General features: G+C 54.4%; 3 protein-coding genes across 3 annotated transcripts; all 3 read left to right on the top strand.

Annotated features, from left to right (window-relative positions):
- The first annotated feature begins 6,867 nt into the window (after positions 1–6,867).
- LOC117194524 (protein tantalus-like) lies at positions 6,868–7,702 on the top strand. Its single transcript, XM_033399075.1, has 2 exons — positions 6,868–7,035; positions 7,104–7,702. Exons 1-2 carry the CDS (start codon positions 6,999–7,001, stop codon positions 7,700–7,702), a joined length of 636 nt encoding a protein of 211 aa, XP_033254966.1. The 5' UTR covers positions 6,868–6,998.
- Positions 7,703–8,620: 918 nt separating this feature from the next.
- LOC117194523 lies at positions 8,621–9,453 on the top strand. Its single transcript, XM_033399074.1, has 2 exons — positions 8,621–8,681; positions 8,768–9,453. The coding sequence occupies exon 2, from the start codon at positions 8,815–8,817 to the stop codon at positions 9,451–9,453; it is 639 nt and encodes a 212-aa protein (XP_033254965.1). The 5' UTR covers positions 8,621–8,681; positions 8,768–8,814.
- Positions 9,454–15,051: 5,598 nt separating this feature from the next.
- LOC117194680 lies at positions 15,052–15,888 on the top strand. The gene is made up of 2 exons (XM_033399192.1): positions 15,052–15,112; positions 15,199–15,888. Exon 2 carries the CDS (start codon positions 15,246–15,248, stop codon positions 15,804–15,806), a length of 561 nt encoding a protein of 186 aa, XP_033255083.1. The 5' UTR covers positions 15,052–15,112; positions 15,199–15,245; the 3' UTR covers positions 15,807–15,888.
- The last annotated feature ends 5,996 nt before the right edge of the window (positions 15,889–21,884 follow it).

Here is a 21,884-nt window from a genome sequence, read left to right as displayed (position 1 = left end):
GCCATATGCCGCCGCGCGCCTGCAAGAGCAAGAGCCAGAGCGCCGCCAGGCCCAGTCTTAGTCCCAGCCGCCTGGCCAAGAAGCCCAGCCCATCGCAGACCATCGCAAAGTCGAGGCCCACCGGTCTCGAGACGATTTTTGAACGGCCCGGCAATGAGGACGACGGGCCCACCAGCAGCCATGCCGTGGCATTCGGCGAGTGCCAGCGCCGCGTCCTCGCCCTGGGTACGGGCGAAAAAAAAAGAACCCTGTCGCAGAAGAGCTGCCTGAAGGTGCGCAACACCTTGGGCGAACGCAGCACCCGGCACATGATGACACTGCGGGCGTCCCGCACTACTTTGGACAGCGTAATGCTTGGGGCTCGGACGATGAAGGCGAGTCGGTCGGAGTCGCTCCCGCAGTCGCTCTCGTAGCTGCTCCCGAAGTCGTTCCCGCTGGAGGAAATGCCGGTACAAATCAGCCGGCACCATTCGTGCTGCGCACCAGCAGGAGGCTCAAGAGTCTGCCTCCGTTTTAGATTGTTGCACCTTCCACCCTCCAAATGAAAGAAAAAGAATAAAGAAAAGAAAAGCAAAGAAAAGAAAAACCCTCTACAGAATGTCTCTTTTGCTCTCATTGTAAATTGAAGCGCCTCTTTCGGCGGAACCTACCCAAGAGCGGAAAGCGGAGATCAATTAGAATTGTGAACCCCAAAGCGAGCGATTGATACGATACACTCACGAGTACTCATGCCCAAGCCCGAGTACTCTGTCCAGCATCCACATCGGGGAATCAACATAAATGGGTGGCTCCGCGGACGGTGTTCCAGCAGTCGCGCTTGGGCGGTCCGAGTGAGCAGTAACGGATCTTCTGCAGAAATCAGTGCATAGATACAGTATCTGAAGGATCAAAGTGTTGAAAATCAATTAAAAGGTGATCATCCATCCCACGACAAGGAGAGGGGGCAGGGGGCGAATGGCGCCACACAGATTTCTGTACGGGCCTCTGAAAGGGAATCGAATCGAATCGAATCGCTCCAAATTGGCGTTGGAATGTCCAATAATAAACGGTAGATTCTATTACTCGTTAACCCCGCGGGTCAATGAGAGAGAACTATGGCAAAAGATACAAAGTAGCTGCTGTACCCTTGCCACAGCCACAGATACAGATACATGCCTCTGAGAGTGTGGCAGTAATTGAATTAACCTTTGCGTGCCGTCTGTCTCTGTCCGTGTCTGTGAATAAATCGCGGGTCTTGGCTCGAGTAACACTGGCGGCGGGTACACCATTCCCACGGGGACCTGAGCATCCTTCCCATCGCGGCGAACGCCCAGCTGCCGACCATCACGACAACGGCCAGTGGCTACGAGCCCAATGACGTCATCACCACGATCCCCGTCTCGCTCTCCATTCAGCGCTTCCCCTCGTCCCTGTCCATCGTGGACCTGGCCCAGGAGCAGGACGGCTACAGCAACAGTGGCTCCAGCAACGGCATGACCGTGGGGCCGGGTGCGGGCGGCGGCGCCGGCATCACCACCACGGCCCTTCTGTCCGTGAAGCCCCTGAACGGCAGCGGCAACGGCAACATTTCGCTTAACAACAGCTTCAGTCTGAGCTTCAACCTGCAGGACCCCCCAGTGCGCTCCTCGGTGCGTTCGGCAGGAGCCCCCACAGTGGATACAGTGGACAACTCTTCATCCGGTGGCACGATCGCCCTGCCCCAGAGCGGCGCCACGGCAACGGCAACGGCCACGAGTGCTACCTCAACCCTCGCCAAACACAGTCCCGAGGCCAAGACAGGAGAGGTCTATGTCTGAGCGGAGGAACAGGACACCTATTCCGACCCATCCACTGGATTATAGCTTTCGTCGTAGGTTTAAGCACCCCCTTCCAGAACCACTGATACGATATTATCATCTAGGAAAGAGAACAAAACAAGAGTAATCCTCTCTTCGGATTGTACATACATATGCACACATCAATATACATACAAATATAGCCCACAGACGATATCGTATCGTAATGGATCGTATCGTACGGCACACGCGAGTCTTTCTCGATAGTTGGGCGATTAAATTACGAATAAAATCTTTACCAAGAGAATCTCAATTATATTACCCGTGCAAACATTGGACCGTGTAAATACTTTGGAACCCTCCCCCTCCCCCTCTCCACAAAAAATATAATATGTGATATGCGATTATTGTATGTATGTGTTTTTTTTTTTTTTGTTCAAGCTATAAAATTTGTGCATCTTTAGGATTAATGTGGAACCAATCCATGTAGAGGATGGTAGAAAAACACAGATCTAAGAAATTCTAGGCTCCTTTTTACAGATACAGATACAGTTACAGATGATCGACGAGGCAGATGAAGCGGTGTGACACGTCGGGCGACTAACGAGCCCCTTAACTTGTTTGCCGCACAACTAAACTGTTAAAAATTCTTAATTAACGCCAATAAAGAATACATTAAAATGCCGACGCCAAGCTAAGCAGCCATTTTCCCAACTCGCCCCACACACATTCACATTCCCCTTCCCAACCACTACCGACAAGCTTTATTTCCTCTTTCTCGCCAATGTAAATTAAAATTCTGTGCGCCACTAAACATATATTCAAATCACAAACCACAAAGAGAATCATATAACACAAAGATTTCTTAAACCACACACAACTACTGTCAACGCGGCTTCGTCTGTGTAAAGTGCGGTGGTTTCGTCCACCGCACCCAGCTAAATGCCAAAGTTGCGGCGGTACGCACCCATCCAACTACAGGGCCTATGCTGATGCTGATATGAGGATCAGCCTTGCGCCGCCACTTATATTAAGCCCGCTCCGAGGACGGGAACGGACTGAATAGACGCAATCCATTGTAAAAGAAAACACATGTTAATGTTAAGTCTAGTGTTACCTTAACTTTCTTTACTCAAAATACTTGCATAAAAAAATACCGAATACCTACCAGTGTTACCTTCCCATTGTTCAGCCAAAAACACTGCAACTACATGTAAAATATGGCATGTATTATTTGAATTTAGTACATATACAAATAAGTAGATGGCGTATAGGAGCGGTGGCGCTGGAGTTCCTCGGCTGCTGTTTCCCCTCCTTGTAGCGTGGGTATTGGGATCGCTCTCGGCTACCATTTCCCCTTCGTGTGACAAAGGTATGGGATCGCTCCAGCCCTGGCTCTCTCTTGGCTGCGATTTCCCCTTCGTGTGACGTCGGTATTAATGCTAGTGATGCTCGTCGTGGTTCCTGTGGGATCTGGTTCCGATGTTGCTCCCCCCATTGTTTTAAATGAAAAACTCTCTCTCAGTTTCGCAACGGTGGCCTCTCTCTCGGTCTCCCTTGTAGGCGTTGGCTTCGGGCTGGCCGGGGAGAGTTGTTGATCACATCGGCGTCACTGGTCGGAGTGGGAGAGATCCGACTATTCCCCTCTTCGTGGCTCTTGTTCTGGCTGCTGCTTCTCCTTCGTGTAGCGTGGGTATTGGGATCGCTCTCTCTCTCGGCTGCTGTTTCCACTCCTTGTAGCGTGGGTATTGAGACTCAATAAATCACCGAAATGCTGGCCAGCCATGGACACACGGCCACTTTTTTACGCGGTATGACACGTCTGGCGACTAACGAGCCCCTTAACTTGTTTGCCGCCCAACTAAACTGTTAAAAATTCTTAATTAACGCCAATAAGGAATACATTAAAATGCCGACGCCAAGCCAAGCAGCCATTTTCCCAACTCGCCCCACACACATTCACATTCCCCTTCCCAACCACTACCGACAAGCTTTATTTCCTCTTTCTCGCCAATGTAAATTAAAATTCTGTGCGCCACTAAACATATATACAAATCACAAACCACAAAGAGAATCATAAAACACAAAGATTTCTTAAACCACACACAACTACTGTCAACGCGGCTTCGCCTGTGTAAAGTGCGGTGGTTTCGTCCACCGCAACCAGCTAAATGCGAAAATTGCGGCGGTTTAACAACTTCTGTCAACGCGGCTTCGTCTGTGTAAAGTGCGGTGGTTTCGTCCACCGCACCCAGCTAAATGCCAAAGTTGCGGCGGTTTAACAACTTCTGTCAACGCGGCTTCGTCTGTGTAAAGTGCGGTGGTTTCGTCCACCGCACCCAGCTAAATGCCAAAGTTGCGGCGGTACGCACCCAGCCAACTACAGGGCCTATGCTGATGCTGATATGAGGATCAGCCTTGCGCCGCCACTTATATTAAGCCCGCTCCGAGGACGGGAACGGACTGAAAAGACGCAATCCATTGTAAAAGAAAACACATGTTAATGTTAAGTCTAGTGTTACCTTAACTTTTGTAAGGAAGCGATCCTGGGCTGGGGTACATATCTCAGTCTACTCCAGGGTCGAAATTACAGCAATATTTATAATTTGCCGGGACTCCGTATTTCGGACGGGGGCGATCGTAGCGTGGGACGGGGCAGTTGGTTTCACCGAGAACACTCCGGTTATCGCCAAATAGCGCCTTCAAGGCCCCACCGAACTCAGAATCAATACGGAGGTCTTTACTATGCGATAATACCGACAGGTGTCGCCGAGAGTACCTAGGCTATCGCCGGACAGTACTTACGGGACCCCGCCGGCCTGAGAGTTACTACGAAGCGGAAAGGGGGACTATGCTATGCGGGAATACCGACAAGTATCGCCGAGAGTACCTAGGCTATCGCCGGACGGTACTTACGGGACCCTGTCGGCCTAAGAATTACTAAGACGCGGAAAGGGGACTTTGCTATGCGGAAATACCGGCAAGTATCGCCGAGAGCACCTAGGCTATCGCCGGACGGTACTCACGGGACCCTGTCGGCCTAAGAATTACTACGACGCAGAAAGGGGAACTTTGCTATGCGGGAATACCGACAAGTATCGCCGAGAGTAACTAGGCTATCGCCGGACGGTACTTACGGGACCCTGTCGGCCTAAGAATTACTACGACGCGAAAAGGGGAACTTTGCTATGCGGAAATACCGATAAGTGTCGCCGAGAGTACCTAGGCTATCGCCGGACGGTACTCACGGGACCCTGTCGGCCTAAGAATTACTACGACGCGGAAAGGGGAACTTTGCTATGCGGGAATACCGGCAAGTATCGCCGAGAGTACCTAGGCTATCGCCGGACGGTACTCACGGGACCCTGTCGGCCTAAGAATTACTACGACGCGGAAAGGGGAACTTTGCTATGCGGAAATACCGACAAGTATCGCCGAGAGTACCTAGGCTATCGTCGGACGGTACTTACGGGACCCTGTCGGCCTAAGAATTACTACGACGCGGAAAGGGGAACTTTTCTATGCGGGAATACCGACAAGTATCGCCGAGAGTACCTAGGCTATCGCCGGACGGTACTTACGGGACCCTGTCGGCCTAAGAATTACTACGACGCGGAAAGGGGAACTTTGCTATGCGGAAATACAGTGGCCGGACGAGTGCCACTCGCTCTACACTAGGGCCACAATTGCCGACGCACACACACACTCACATCCATTTCACTTTGGCGGCCGGACCCGTGTCGCCACAGTAATATGTGTGCCGTCTACTCCTGGCTCCCAGCTGGTGGCCGGACCAGTGCCACTGGTTCTCCAAGAGGGCAGCCACAGCCACAACGACGACGAGGTGCTAATTGCACCTACTTCTGACGACTTCGGACGACGCCAATTTCGACGACCAGGGGGGACGGGGTCGGCCGGTATGCAACGCAATGTCTTTACAAGCATTGTGTTTTGCTATGCCGGCCGATGCTCCGCTGTTTCTTGTCTTCCCTGTAATTATAGAAAAAGATATAGACATTATTTTAAATTGTTATGTTTATTGTAATATCGTAAACGTAAATCAATTGTACCTGTTTTGTCTCATCTTTGTTCCAGTGTAGTATCTCTTTTATTACCTGTTTTTCCGTCGTCTTCACTCCAGTCTACTACTTATCTGTATTGTTATTTCTGCAAGTGCTTGTCTCTTTTTATTTAGTATATTTCCTCTTATTTTCCACGCAAAGCATCTTCATTGTTTACCTTTTCTCTTTATTTATTCCTCAATTGACTACGTGTTGCAACACCGCACTTTCTGAATTTTCGATCTCATTTCTTTAACCCCTTCTTCCCCCCCCCCCCCCCCCACACCATTGTTATTTTCGTAATTAGTGCGGTTCTCCGACACCCCACTACAAAATTATTACAATCTGTGATAAATCTTCGGCGGCAACGGTGCTGACAATTGATTATCGGTTTCAAATCGACTTTCAAATCAGCATCAGTTGCCGCTATTGAGCCAAAAATGCTAGTCTTCGCATAAAACAACTACGCCCCTATAAACTGCCCGCCTACATGTACATGCTACATTCCTAGTCGTCTGCCCTCAGCAGGCGGCAAGGGTAGTAGAGGGGACTGAAGACCACATACCGCATTACAGCCAACAAAACATCAAGTTGACGAACTCACAGGGGATTGCAAATCAAATTTTAAGTTAGGGAGAATTACAAAGAAGAGACAGCATACTTTTGAGCGTGGCCCCACTTCACTTTCTTGACTCACACCACACACACACACACACTTGCAAATGGAAAGTCGTGTCGTGAACGTTGTGGAGTCGAGACGTGTCTGAGGTTTAGTCCCTCCGTCAAAGTGCCAAAGTGCTTCCCCCCCCCCTGCTGGCTGCGGGCCTATTTCGAGGTTACAAGTGTTTCGTTGCTGCAGTATTATATGTTTGTAAAGTTTATTGTGCCATCAAATGTACTAGTGTGTGTTTGAAGTATCGTTTAAAGTTTAATTGTAAAACAAACACAAAAATGTACATAAATTAAATTAAGACATATACTGCCCAAAAAAATATTAATAAAGCAACGCGCTTGGTTGCCAAATGCTCACACCCCAGCCTCTCAGCCCCTCCCCTGTGGAGCACTGAGAGCCCTCAACCCAAAGAGGCTCGTTGCTCGTTGCTCGTTTGAGAAGTCGAAAGGTTTACCCAGGAGACGGAAAAACCGGAAAAAGATACGAGAAATGCCTGCAAAGAAAAAACTTGAAGGCAAAGCTAAAGGTAAAGGAAGTACTCGGTCTGCGGCCATCGGACAGTCGTAACTCATTTCTCATTTCGTCTCATTTCAGCCGGGAGTATACCGGGGGATACAGGATCTGTGGCAACCGCGACTATGGTTCGGCGCCAAATGCCGCCGCGCGCCTGCAAGAGCAAGAGCCAGAGCGCCGCCAGACCCAGTCTTAGTCCCAGCCGCCTGGCCAAGAAGCCCAGCCTGACGCCGACCACCGGTTCTCAGGCGCCATCGCAGACCATCGCAAAGTCGAGGCCCACCGGTCTCGAGACGATTTTTGAACGGCCCGGCAATGAGGACGACGGGCCAACCAGCAGCCATGCCGTGGCATTCGGCGAGTGCCAGCGCCGCGTCCTCGCCCTGGTTACGGGCGAAAAAAAAAGAACCCTGTCGCAGAAGAGCTGCCTGAAGGTGCGCAACACCTTGGGCGAACGCAGCACCCGGCACATGATGACACTGCGGGCGTCCCGCACTACTTTGGACAGCGTAATGCTCGGGGGCTCGGACGATGAAGGCGAGTCGGTCGGAGTCGCTCCCGCAGTCGCTCCCGTAGCTGCTCCCGAAGTCGTTCCCGCTGGAGGAAATGCCGGTACAAATCAGCCGACACCATTCGTGCTGCGCACCAGCAGGAGGCTCAAGAGTCTGCCTCCGTTTTAGATTGTTGCACCTTCCACCCTCCAAATGAAAGAAAAAGAATAAAGAAAAGAAAAGCAAAGAAAAGAAAAACCCTCTACAGAATGTCTCTTTTGCTCTCATTGTAAATTGAAGCGCCTCTTTCGGCGGAACCTACCCCAAGAGCGGAAAGCGGAGATCAATTAGAATTGTGAACCCCAAAGCGAGCGATTGGTACGATACACTCACGAGTACTCATGCCCAAGCCCGAGTACTCTGTCCAGCATCCACATCGGGGAATCAACATAAATGGGTGGCTCCGCGGACGGTGTTCCAGCAGTCGCGCTTGGGCGGTCCGAGTGAGCAGTAACGGATCTTCTGCAGAAATCAGTGCATAGATACAGTATCTGAAGGATCAAAGTGTTGAAAATCAATTAAAAGGTGATCATCCATCCCACGACAAGGAGAGGGGGCAGGGGGCGAATGGCGCCACACAGATTTCTGTACGGGCCTCTGAAAGGGAATCGAATCGAATCGAATCGCTCCAAATTGGCGTTGGAGTGTCCAATAATAAACGGTAGATTCTATTACTCGTTAACCCCGCGGGTCAATGAGAGAGAACTATGGCAAAAGATACAAAGTAGCTGCTGTACCCTTGCCACAGCCACAGATACAGATACATGCCTCTGAGAGTGTGGCAGTAATTGAATTAACCTTTGCGTGCCGTCTGTCTCTGTCCGTGTCTGTGAATAAATCGCGGGTCTTGGCTCGAGTAACACTATTCCTCCGTCCTTCGTCGTACCGATAGATGGACGAGGCTTCTGGCACGACGACAACCGATGGCAAGTCCCTGGATGAGGCGCCGGTGGCCGCAGGACTGGAGCCCACACAGCCGATCGGCTTCCTGCAGCTCTTCCGCTTCTCCACCTGCGGGGAGATCGCGTGGCTCTTGTCGCTCCTCATGTGCTGCGTCAAGGCGTTGACCCTGCCCGCAGTGGTCATCATTTACAGCGAGTTCACAGCAGTGAGTACCGGGCACAGATACTCCCGCAGATGCAGATTCAGATACTCCAACCACAATCTCTCTCCCTTCGATTCTCGATTCCGTAGCCCTCTCCGCTGCCACGAACATCACCACGCTGTCGTTTCCCTTCACGATGGCCAACAGCAGCGGCGGCGGGTACACCATTCCCACGGGGACCCTGAGCATCCTTCCCATCGCGGCGAACGCCCAGCTGCCGACCATCACGACAACGGCCAGTGGCTACGAGCCCAATGACGTCATCACCACGATCCCCGTCTCGCTCTCCATTCAGCGCTTCCCCTCGTCCCTGTCCATCGTGGACCTGGCCCAGGAGCAGGACGGCTACAGCAACAGTGGCTCCAGCAACGGCATGACCGTGGGGCCGGGTGCGGGCGGCGGCGGCGGCATCACCACCACGGCCCTCCTGTCCGTGAAGCCCCTGAACGGCAGCGGCAACGGCAACATTTCGCGGAACAACAGCTTCAGTCTGAGCTTTAACCTGCAGGACCTCACAGTGCGCTCCTCGGTGCGTTCGGCAGGAGCCCCCACAGTGGATACAATGGACAACTCTTCATCCGGTGGCACGATCGCCCTGCCCCAGAGCGGCGCCACGGCAACGGCAACGGCCACGAGTGCTACCTCAACCCTCGCCAAACACAGTCCCGACAGGAGAGGTCTATGTCTGAGCGGAGGAACAGGACACCTATTCCGACCCATCCACTGGATTATAGCTTTCGTCGTAGGTTTAATCACCCCCTTCCAGAACCACTGATACGATATTATCATCTAGGAAAGAGAACAAAACAAGAGTAATCCTCTCTTCGGATTGTACATACATATTGTAACGGACCTGCTTCTTGGTTCGCTTGAGTTTGCTGGGCTCGCTCAGCGGTCGGCCGATTCTTCGCAACGTATTTTTATTGTTGCCCCCAACGACAAATGATTAGACCTTCCTTTTCTTTAATCGAATCTCTCTTTATTCGTACTTATATTAGGACTTAGGGCTAGATGCTACAATTCAGCTTATCTATGGATCTCCACCACGCGTGGGCTCTCGTCGGGTGTGGCAGCGTTGAGGCTATTGATTGGGGCAGTTTGACCTCCGCTATTGCTTTGGCCCGCCACGCAAATCCGCACTCTACGTCTCGCACTCCCCTCTTAGCTTCCGCCGGCAACTGTGGATCACCTCTTAACTTAGACTCACTCTGGGGGCAGGCGGGGCCTGTCTTCCTGTTGCTATTCACTTCACTGCACTTCTTCGAACCGTACCGGGTATTACTCTCACGTTTCGGCGGGGTTTCAACGTGCGCGCGCGATCACTTCTCCACGGAAAAAGAGTCCCGCTTCGTTGCCGCAGCCTCCTTTTATAGCCCCTTGACGGGCCCCGGCTCGGCGTTGGTAGTTTTCCATCGCCGTCTCCTGGTTTCCACGGCCTTCGTAACGGGGCCTGGCCGGTGGCGTGATCCCATGCCCATATTTGGTCATGCGTCGGATCGCTGCCGGCCCGATCCCGCCGTCTCCTCTGCCTCTCGCGTTTCTCTTGCTCCGAGAGCGGGACACTTCTCCTCTCGGGCCCTTGGCCTCTTCGCCGCATCCGGATATCCGTGGGTATCTGGGCTGACCTTCGCCTTATCCAGCCAGCCATCAGCCTTTATCCGACCGTCCCACCGCCTTTATCCGGCTATGCTTTGGTCGAATTCGGCCTGTGGGAACCACGGTTCCTCACACCCCCCTCTTTCTTCCCGCAGCGGAATACTCCCGTTTTCCGCGACCTTGCGACGGAGTGTGCTTTCCTCATTCAAACGGCCCCATTTTACGCGCGCTCCTTACGGCATCTGGGATCACGGGCGCCCTGGCGCCCTCTGGCGCCTTTGCTCGGGCGGCGCTGCCAGCCCTTGCAATTTTCTGGCTGGGGCCGAATCCCCACCTATCGATAAGGTGTAGGGGCGTTTAGGCGATCCACTCGATATCTCTCCCCCGTAATTATTCCACTTTTCTCTTTTTCTTCTCTCTTTATTCATTTTCTTCCCGCGTGTTTCGCCCTTGATTTTTTTCTTTCTTTTTTTTTCTTTTGCTCTTTTTTTTCCTTTCCCCTTTTTTTTCTTACTTTTGCTCGCGGAACACCTCCGTGCGTGTGGCCGACATCGCAATGCGGTACCGGGTACCCCGCTCGCTCACCAGCTTCTTCACCCTCCTACCCACGAGGCGAATCTGGGTCTGCGCGCGGACCACCGCCGCCGGCCACTCCTCCCGCGGGATCGCCGTCCAGTGGACCGTGGCTGCTGGTGCCGAGCTCTGCCGTTGCAGGGCCGGTCGCTTCGGTCCTGCACAGGGCTCCGGGCAGGAGGCCTGCCGCTTCAGAGCCAGGCGCTCGGCCGCCGTCGACCTCTCCGGTACGGGCAACACCCACGGTCCGCGCTCCCACGCCTCGAGTTCCACCTCCGTCGGTGCTGTCGCCGCCGTCGCCGTTTCCGCGGCCCGCGTCTCGGCGAGAGTACCTAGGCTATCGTCGGACGGTACTTACGGGACCCTGTCGGCCTAAGAATTACTACGACGCGGAAAGGGGAACTTTTCTATGCGGGAATACCGACAAGTATCGCCGAGAGTACCTAGGCTATCGCCGGACGGTACTCACGGGACCCTGTCGGCCTAAGAATTACTACGACGCAGAAAGGGGAACTTTGCTATGCGGGAATACCGACAAGTATCGCCGAGAGTAACTAGGCTATCGCCGGACGGTACTTACGGGACCCTGTCGGCCTAAGAATTACTACGACGCGAAAAGGGGAACTTTGCTATGCGGAAATACCGATAAGTATCGCCGAGAGTACCTAGGCTATCGCCGGACGGTACTCACGGGACCCTGTCGGCCTAAGAATTACTACGACGCGGAAAGGGGAACTTTGCTATGCGGAAATACCGACAAGTATCGCCGAGAGTACCTAGGCTATCGTCGGACGGTACTTACGGGACCCTGTCGGCCTAAGAATTACTACGACGCGGAAAGGGGAACTTTTCTATGCGGGAATACCGACAAGTATCGCCGAGAGTACCTAGGCTATCGCCGGACGGTACTTACGGGACCCTGTCGGCCTAAGAATTACTACGACGCGGAAAGGGGAACTTTGCTATGCGGAAATACAGTGGCCGGACGAGTGCCACTCGCTCTACACTAGGGCCACAATTGCCGACGCACACACACACTCACATCCATTTCACTTTGGCGGCCGGACCCGTGTCGCCACAGTAATATGTGTGCCGTCTACTCCTGGCTCCCAGCTGGTGGCCGGACCAGTGCCACTGGTTCTCCAAGAGGGCAGCCACAGCCACAACGACGACGAGGTGCTAATTGCACCTACTTCTGACGACTTCGGACGACGCCAATTTCGACGACCAGGGGGGACGGGGTCGGCCGGTATGCAACGCAATGTCTTTACAAGCATTGTGTTTTGCTATGCCGGCCGATGCTCCGCTGTTTCTTGTCTTCCCTGTAATTATAGAAAAAGATATAGACATTATTTTAAATTGTTATGTTTATTGTAATATTGTAAACGTAAATCAATTGTACCTGTTTTGTCTCATCTTTGTTCCAGTGTAGTATCTCTTTTATTACCTGTTTTTCCGTCGTCTTCACTCCAGTCTACTACTTATCTGTATTGTTATTTCTGCAAGTGCTTGTCTCTTTTTATTTAGTATATTTCCTCTTATTTTCCACGCAAAGCACCTTCATTGTTTACCTTTTCTCTTTATTTATTCCTCAATTGACTACGTGTTGCAACACCGCACTTTCTGAATTTTCGATCTCATTTCTTTAACCCCTTCTTCCCCCCCCCCACCACACCATTGTTATTTTCGTAATTAGTGCGGTTCTCCGACACCCCACTACAAAATTATTACAATCTGTGATAAATCTTCGGCGGCAACGGTGCTGACAATTGATTATCGGTTTCAAATCGACTTTCAAATCAGCATCAGTTGCCGCTATTGAGCCAAAAATGCTAGTCTTCGCATAAAACAACTACGCCCCCTATAAACTGCCCGCCTACATGTACATGCTACATTCCTAGTCGTCTGCCCTCAGCAGGCGGCAAGGGTAGTAGAGGGGACTGAAGACCACATACCGCATTACAGCCAACAAAACATCAAGTTGACGAACTCACAGGGGATTGCAAATCAAATTTTAAGTTAGTGAGAATTACAAAGAAGAGACAGCATACTTTTGAGCGTGGCCCCACTTCACTTTCTTGACTCACACCACACACACACACACACTTGCAAATGGAAAGTCGTGTCGTGAACGTTGTGGAGTCAAGACGTGTCTGAGGTTTAGTCCCTCCGTCAAAGTGCCGAATATTTTGTCCCTCTCTTTTTCTTTTTCCCTTCCCCCCCCCCCCCCCCCCCCCTGCTGGCTGCGGGCCTATTTCGAGGTTACAAGTGTTTCGTTGCTGCAGTATTATATGTTTGTAAAGTTTATTGTGCCATCAAATGTACTAGTGTGTGTTTGAAGTATCGTTTAAAGTTTAATTGTAAAACAAACACAAAAATGTACATAAATTAAATTAAGACATATACTGCCCAAAAAAATATTAATAAAGCAACGCGCTTGGTTGCTGGCGGCTCACACCCCAGCCTCTCAGCCCCTCCCCTGTGGAGCACTGAGAGCCCTCAACCCAAAGAGGCTCGTTGCTCGTTGCTCGTTTGAGAAGTCGAAAGGTTTACCCAGGAGACGGAAAAGCCGGAAAAAGATACGAGAAATGCCTGCAAAGAAAAAACTTGAAGGCAAAGCTAAAGGTAAAGGAAGTACTCGGTTCTGCGGCCATCGGACAGTCGTAACTCATTTCTCATTTCGTCTCATTTCAGCCGGGAGTGTACCAGGGGATACAGGATCTGTGGCAACCGCGACTATGGTTCGGCGCCAAATGCCGCCGCGCGCCTGCAAGAGCAAGAGCCAGAGCGCCGCCAGACCCAGTCTTAGTCCCAGCCGCCTGGCCAAGAAGCCCAGCCTGACGCCGACCACCGGTTCTCAGGCGCCATCGCAGACCATCGCAAAGTCGAGGCCCACCGGTCTCGAGACGATTTTTGAACGGCCCGGCAATGATGACGACGGGCCAACCAGCAGCCATGCCGTGGCATTCGGCGAGTGCCAGCGCCGCGTCCTCGCCCTGGTTACGGGCGAAAAAAAAAGAACCCGGTCTCAGAATAGCTGCCTGCAGGTGCGCAACACCTTGGGCGAACGCAGCACCCGGCACATGATGACACTGCGGGCGTCCCGCACTACTTTGGACAGCGTAATGCTCGGGGGCTCGGACGATGAAGGCGAGTCGGTCGGAGTCGCTCCCGCAGTCGCTCCCGTAGCTGCTCCCGAAGTCGTTCCCGCTGGAGGAAATGCCGGTACAAATCAGCCGACACCATTCGTGCTGCGCACCAGCAGGAGGCTCAAGAGTCTGCCTCCGTTTTAGATTGTTGCACCTTCCACCCTCCAAATGAAAGAAAAAGAATAAAGAAAAGAAAAGCAAAGAAAAGAAAAACCCTCTACAGAATGTCTCTTTTGCTCTCATTGTAAATTGAAGCGCCTCTTTCGGCGGAACCTACCCCAAGAGCGGAAAGCGGAGATCAATTAGAATTGTGAACCCCAAAGCGAGCGATTGGTACGATACACTCACGAGTACTCATGCCCAAGCCCGAGTACTCTGTCCAGCATCCACATCGGGGAATCAACATAAATGGGTGGCTCCGCGGACGGTGTTCCAGCAGTCGCGCTTGGGCGGTCCGAGTGAGCAGTAACGGATCTTCTGCAGAAATCAGTGCATAGATACAGTATCTGAAGGATCAAAGTGTTGAAAATCAATTAAAAGGTTATCATCCATCCCACGACAAGGAGAGGGGGCAGGGGCGAATGGCGCCACACAGATTTCTGTACGGGCCTCTGAAAGGGAATCGAATCGAATCGAATCGCTCCAAATTGGCGTTGGAGTGTCCAATAATAAACGGTAGATTCTATTACTCGTTAACCCCGCGGGTCAATGAGAGAGAACTATGGCAAAAGATACAAAGTAGCTGCTGTACCCTTGCCACAGCCACAGATACAGATACATGCCTCTGAGAGTGTGGCAGTAATTGAATTAACCTTTGCGAGCCGTCTGTCTCTGTCTGTGAATAAATCGCGGGTCTTGGCTCGAGTAACACTATTCCTCCGTCCTTCGTCGTACCGATAGATGGACGAGGCTTCTGGCACGACGACAACCGATGGCAAGTCCCTGGATGAGGCGCCGGTGGCCGCAGGACTGGAGCCCACACAGCCGATCGGCTTCCTGCAGCTCTTCCGCTTCTCCACCTGCGGGGAGATCGCGTGGCTCTTGTCGCTCCTCATGTGCTGCGTCAAGGCGTTGACCCTGCCCGCAGTGGTCATCATTTACAGCGAGTTCACAGCAGTGAGTACCGGGCACAGATACTCCCGCAGATGCAGATTCAGATACTCCAACCACAATCTCTCTCCCTTCGATTCTCGATTCCGTAGCCCTCTCCGCTGCCACGAACATCACCACGCTGTCGTTTCCCTTCACGATGGCCAACAGCAGCGGCGGCGGGTACACCATTCCCACGGGGACCCTGAGCATCCTTCCCATCGCGGCGAACGCCCAGCTGCCGACCATCACGACAACGGCCAGTGGCTACGAGCCCAATGACGTCATCACCACGATCCCCGTCTCGCTCTCCATTCAGCGCTTCCCCTCGTCCCTGTCCATCGTGGACCTGGCCCAGGAGCAGGACGGCTACAGCAACAGTGGCTCCAGCAACGGCATGACCGTGGGGCCGGGTGCGGGCGGCGGCGGCGGCATCACCACCACGGCCCTCCTGTCCGTGAAGCCCCTGAACGGCAGCGGCAACGGCAACATTTCGCGGAACAACAGCTTCAGTCTGAGCTTCAACCTGCAGGACCCCACAGTGCGCTCCTCGGTGCGTTCGGCAGGAGCCCCCACAGTGGATACAGTGGACAACTCTTCATCCGGTGGCACGATCGCCCTGCCCCAGAGCGGCGCCACGGCAACGGCAACGGCCACGAGTGCTACCTCAACCCTCGCCAAACACAGTCCCGAGGCCAAGACAGGAGAGGTCTATGTCTGAGCGGAGGAACAGGACACCTATTCCGACCCATCCACTGGATTATAGCTTTCGTCGTAGGTTTAATCACCCCCTTCCAGAACCACTGATACGATATTATCATCTAGGAAAGAGAACAAAACAAGAGTAATCCTCTCTTCGGATTGTACATACATATTGTAACGGACCTGCTTCTTGGTTCGCTTGAGTTTGCTGGGCTCGCTCAGCGGTCGGCCGATTCGTCGCAACGTATTTTTATTGTTACCCCCAACGACAAATGATTAGACCTTCCTTTTCTTTAATCGAATCTCTCTTTATTCGTACTTATATTAGGACTTAGGGCTAGATGCTACAATTCAGCTTATCTATGGATCTCCACCACGCGTGGGCTCTCGTCGGGTGTGGCAGCGTTGAGGCTATTGATTGGGGCAGTTTGACCTCCGCTATTGCTTTGGCCCGCCACGCAAATCCGCACTCTACGTCTCGCACTCCCCTCTTAGCTTCCGCCGGCAACTGTGGATCACCTCTTAACTTAGACTCACTCTGGGGGCAGGCGGGGCCTGTCTTCCTGTTGCTATTCACTTCACTGCACTTCTTCGAACCGTATAGGGTATTACTCTCACGTTTCGGCGGGGTTTCAACGTGCGCGCGCGATCACTTCTCCACGGAAAAAGAGACCCGCTTCGTTGCCGCAGCCTCCTTTTATAGCCCCTTGACGGGCCCCGGCTCGGCGTTGGTAGTTTTCCATCGCCGTCTCCTGGTTTCCACGGCCTTCGTAACGGGGCCTGGCCGGTGGCGTGATCCCATGCCCATATTTGGTCATGCGTCGGATCGCTGCCGGCCCGATCCCGCCGTCTCCTCTGCCTCTCGCGTTTCTCTTGCTCCGAGAGCGGGACACTTCTCCTCTCGGGGCCCTTGGCCTCTTCGCCGCATCCGGATATCCGTGGGTATCTGGGCTGACCTTCGCCTTATCCAGCCAGCCATCAGCCTTTATCCGACCGTCCCACCGCCTTTATCCGGCTATGCTTTGGTCGAATTCGGCCTGTGGGAACCACGGTTCCTCACACCCCCCTCTTTCTTCCCGCAGCGGAATACTCCCGTTTTCCGCGACCTTGCGACGGAGTGTGCTTTCCTCATTCAAACGGCCCCATTTTACGCGCGCTCCTTACGGCATCTGGGATCACGGGCGCCCTGGCGCCCTCTGGCGCCTTTGCTCGGGCGGCGCTGCCAGCCCTTGCAATTTTCTGGCTGGGGCCGAATCCCCACCTATCGATAAGGTGTAGGGGCGTTTAGGCGATCCACTCGATATCTCTCCCCCGTAATTATTCCACTTTTCTCTTTTTCTTCTCTCTTTATTCATTTTCTTCCCGCGTGTTTCGCCCTTGATTTTTTTCTTTCTTTTTTTTTCTTTTGCTCTTTTTTTTCCTTTCCCCTTTTTTTTCTTACTTTTGCTCGCGGAACACCTCCGTGCGTGTGGCCGACATCGCAATGCGGTACCGGGTACCCCGCTCGCTCACCAGCTTCTTCACCCTCCTACCCACGAGGCGAATCTGGGTCTGCGCGCGGACCACCGCCGCCGGCCACTCCTCCCGCGGGATCGCCGTCCAGTGGACCGTGGCTGCTGGTGCCGAGCTCTGCCGTTGCAGGGCCGGTCGCTTCGGTCCTGCACAGGGCTCCGGGCAGGAGGCCTGCCGCTTCAGAGCCAGGCGCTCGGCCGCCGTCGACCTCTCCGGTGCGGGCCACACCCACGGTCCGCGCTCCCACGCCTCGAGTTCCACCTCCGTCGGTGCTGTCGCCGCCGTCGCCGTTTCCGCGGCCCGCGTCTCGGCTTCTGCCGCTGCCTCGGCCGTCGCCGTCTGGGCCGCCGTCGCCGTTTCCGCGGTCTGCGTCTCTGCTGCCGCCGTCGCCGCCTCTGCCGCTGTCTCGGCCGTCGCTGTCTGGACCGCCGTCGCCGTTTCCGCGGTATGCGTCCCTGCTGCCGTCGTCGCCTCCACTGCCGTTCGCATCGCCGCCTCCGCCGTCGCCGCGGCTGCCGCTGCTTCGGCCGTCGCCGTCGGGACCGCCGTCGCCGGCTGGGCCGCCGTCGCCATTTCCGCGGCCTGCGTCCCTGCTGCCGTCGTCGCCTCCACTGCCGTTCGCATCGCCGCCTCCGCCGTCGCCGCGTCTGCCGCTGCTTCGGCCGTCGCCGTCGGGACCGCCGTCGCCGGCTGGGCCGCCGTCGCCATTTCCGCGGCCTGCGTCTCTGCTGTCACCTTCGCCGCCTCTGCAGTCCGCATCGCTGCCTCCGCCGTCGCCATTGCTGCCGCTGAGGTCGTGGGGGCGGGTCCGGGGTCCCTCCTCCGCGGGTCCCTGTTGTTGCTGCCGCGTGGACTCTCCTCCCACACCCGGGCGCCGGCCTCTGGCTGGGCTTCGCTCGGGGCGGGCCCCGAGGCCCACGTGATGTGCAGGGTCTGGTGGTGCCACACCATCCCCTGTGGTTGCTGCTGCCACTGCTCCTGCCCCTGCTGCTGCTGATGCGGCTGCTGGTGCTGCTGCTGCTGGTGCTGCCGTTGCTGCTGCTGCTGCTGCTGGTGCTGCTGCTGCTGGTGCTGCTGCTGCTCGGCCTGCGGCTGCCGCCTCTCGGAGCCCTCGTCATCCTCGGCCGGTGGCGTAGGTTGCCACAGCTCGCCTTCCTCCTCCTCGGCCTGCTGCAGCCGCCGCTGCCACTCGGCCTCTGGGTTCGTAGCCTGCTTGCCCGTGGCCTGGGGCGGCGTTCCCTCGGTCTCCGCCTCGTCGGTCCGGGGCTGCATCGGCGGCAGCACCACCCGGAATGGTGGGGGTGGCGGCGCCTCGTCGCTCTCTTGGCCGTGCTCCTCCGTACTGGCGGCTCTTTCCGCCTGTCGCCGCCGCGCCTCCATCCGCTCGTCCCTCCGCCGCCTGATCGCCCGCGCCCTCTCCAGCACTTGGTGCATCCGGCGCTTCTCCTCCGGCGTCGCCTCCTGAAACCTCCGCCTCACCGCCTCAATTTTGTCGCGCAGGGTCAGCGGCCTTCCATTCCTCGTCTCCGGCTCCGCCCTTTGCTGCCGTCTCCATCTGGCCTTCTCCTGAGCGGTTGGCGCGCGCGGGCCGTCGGTGCATATGACCTCGTCGTCGTCCTCCTCCTCCTCATCCGATGACACCGTCGGCGACACCGAGTCGTGCCCCGATGGCGCCGGTGACACCAACGGCGAGGCCAGCAGTTGAAGGAACTGGGAGCCATCGCACCAATCCTCCTCGTCGCTACGCGAGAGCAGAGACGCCCGTCGCTGACGAGAAGTACCGGCGCGATAGCCCCCTCCTCCCACGATCGCCTGTTGCTCCTCCAGGAAGGCCCTCATATCATCCATCTTCTTCCTGCCATCCTCGTGGTTGAGCCCGCGTTTCATCTCCATTTTTTTTCTTGCTGCTTTTCTTGCGTTCTTTCTGGTGATAATTACCTTCAAGTGTTCGCTGTTCCGTTTTCCACCCGCCTATATACACGCGTTGCATTGCCAATCGTTCCCTCTACCGGTGCCGGTGCTCCGTGTCTCGGTCTCTCCCGCCTGGTTCTAACGGTTGTTGCGTTTGTACTCATGGCCCTCAGCCTCGTCTCTCTGCCGGCCGCGCTCTAACGGCATCTTTCCCCTGGTTGTGCGAGTGCCGTCGCGCTCTCCGCTCTCTATCCGATTTCGCCTTATCCCTTTTTTTTTGGATACTGTTGTGTTCTCGCCGCGTTTCTCTGTTGGCTCATGGATAAAACTTTTCCATCTTTGATGGACCCACCCCCTTCCCGTTCATGATTATTTTGCTATTTATTCCCCCATTTTATTTTTGCTTATTCACAACTTTTATTTAGCCCTTTATTCTTGTTTATTTTAATTGCTATTTAATGGATTGATGGATTGCTAATTATTTACTTTTAATTGTTATAAAAAAATTGCTATTTATTCTTACATGCCACCGCCGACCTGTCTTCTTCATCCCGTGCTGCTCGGACCCTCCTTGGCCTGGGTGAGTTCTCCCGACCCGGATGACTTTTACTCCATCCTTTCTCCCTTTCCAGCTCGCCCTCTGCCCTCAATGCGGGCCGCTTGCCGCGATTCCGCTCGTGAACAATGGGTCCTCCGACCCTCCGCCCGGGCTGGAATCTTGGGCTCACATCCCAGGGCAACTCCTATGCGCCACCGGCCGGACTCTTTTGACAGGTGTCTCCCTCACACAGTGGCTCGGACCCGAGGATCATCCGACTCCTCGCCCGGTAGTCCACGCATGAGCGGCACCCGTCGTTCCGGCCCGACGCTCGTAGTTGCCCCGTGAGTCCGCGTTGAGGCGTGAACCTGGCCCCTGGGTTTTTCCTGGTCATCCGCTGTCTGAGATTACACTCCCCGACCCTGGATTCGCCTCCCAGCTTTGGGTGACGCGTTTCCTGTTCAGGTTTGCTGAGCTTTTCCTCTTCTCGTTTTATTTTCCTTTCTTTTTACTAATTTTTTTCAGATTTTTCCAACCACAGTCTTCCTGTTCGCCTTTTTTTTTTTTTTTAATCTAAGTGCACAAGTCCATCACCCTGCGTGCTGACGAGTCTCGTGCGTGTCCTGCGCGGCACCCTTCCCCAGTGCCCTGCGTGGCACTCTACCGTTCCTGGTCCTGCGTGACCCTTTAGGGCGACCTATTACAGCCATTCTCCTTCACCCCTGTGTCTCTCGCTCCTCGGGTTGGGGTTTCAGATCTCGTATGTGTGCCGTTCTCTTCTTCCTGTCGCCCTCCTTTCTTAGGTTGCAGATAACCGGGGATATAAAGTCCTCTATCTGGTATGGCCCATCGTACCTTGGTGCCAGCTTTGCGGCGAATCCCTCCGCTGCATTGGAAAGGTGGTGCTGTTTGGCCCACACGACCTCTCCCACTTTGGGTCTCCACGGTCTTCTTCTCAGGTTGTAATGCCTGGCCTGATCCTGGGCTGCCCTTTCCAAGTTGCGTCGAACCAACTGAAACAGCTCCTTTAATTTCTTCGCATTTTCATCCGGCGTCTCTGTGCCTTGTCCCGTGCCTACCGTCTCCTCGTCATAGCTAGTGTAGGGCCTTTGGCAGCCGGGGTTCCCTTCCTTGCACCACGAACGCCGGTGAATATCCCGTTGTATCCGACACTCCCGAATTCATGGCCAGCATCAGCTCCGGCCATTTTTCATCCCAACACCTTTGATCACCCTCGGTAAACTGAGCTATCATGGTCTTTACCGTTCTGTTCGTTCGCTCTGTCGGATTCTCTTGCGGCGTGTATGGCGCCGTAAACTGGTGACGAACTCCTAGCTTCTCCAGGAATCTTGTAAATGCCCTGCTTGCAAACTGCACCCCATTGTCCGTAATGAAGACTTTGGGCGTGCCAAAACGGGCTATTATGCGCTCCCGACAGGCCTTTATTAGTGCCTCTGCTGTGGCCTTCCTCAGCGGCACCAACTCGGTCCACTTGGAGAATCGATCCACCAGCACCAACAACATCGAGTTCCCATGTTTCGACCTCGGCAGAGGACCCACAAAGTCCGCGCATACCATTGCCCATGGTTCTTCCGGCACCTGTGTCAACATTTCTCCTGCCGCTTGTAGCTGACTTGGCTTATAGCGAAGACATAGTTCGCACTTCCGCACGTAGGCCCTCACGTCCCTGTACATCCCTGTAATATCTTGCCGCCACCCGTGCCGCGGTTCTCCTTCCGCCGGCGTGGCCCGCTTCCGGACTATCGTGGCTTTCCTTTAAGACCCTTTCTCGGGCATATTTCGGCACACATAACTTCCACGAGGCGACTTCTTCGCTCCCTGCCCGATGAGGAATGTGCCGGTACAAGTTTCCCCCCTTCTCCACATAGTCGGGGTACTTCGGGGATTCTTTTCTGATCTTTTCTACCATGCCCTCTAACCACTTGCAGGGCGGCTCGCCTACTGGTTGTGTTCCCTCCTCACTTCTTATCCGACGGCCTCGCTCCTCCACCGGTTGTCGGGAGAGTGCGTCGGCTACCACGTTGAGCTGTCCTTTCCTGTACGCGACTTCAAAGTCGTACTGCTGTAGCTCTAATGCCCATCTCGCCACTCTTCCCGACGGACTTTCTATGCTAT

Source organism: Drosophila miranda (genome assembly GCF_003369915.1).
Source record: "Drosophila miranda strain MSH22 chromosome Y unlocalized genomic scaffold, D.miranda_PacBio2.1 Contig_Y3_pilon, whole genome shotgun sequence".
Classification (NCBI taxonomy): Eukaryota; Metazoa; Arthropoda; class Insecta; order Diptera; family Drosophilidae; genus Drosophila; species Drosophila miranda.
The sequence above is the reverse complement of the archived record's forward strand: the minus strand, read 5'-3'. Positions and strand labels throughout refer to the sequence as shown.

Coding starts and splice junctions, on each gene's coding strand:
- LOC117194524 (XM_033399075.1), top strand. CDS start 6,999: ATGCCTGCAAAGAAAAAACTTGAAGGCAAAGCTAAAG. Junction 7,036..7,103: donor ACTTGAAGGCAAAGCTAAAG/GTAAAGGAAGTA, acceptor GTCTCATTTCAG/CCGGGAGTATACCGGGGGAT.
- LOC117194523 (XM_033399074.1), top strand. CDS start 8,815: ATGGCCAACAGCAGCGGCGGCGGGTACACCATTCCCACGGGGACCCTG.
- LOC117194680 (XM_033399192.1), top strand. CDS start 15,246: ATGGCCAACAGCAGCGGCGGCGGGTACACCATTCCCACGGGGACCCTG.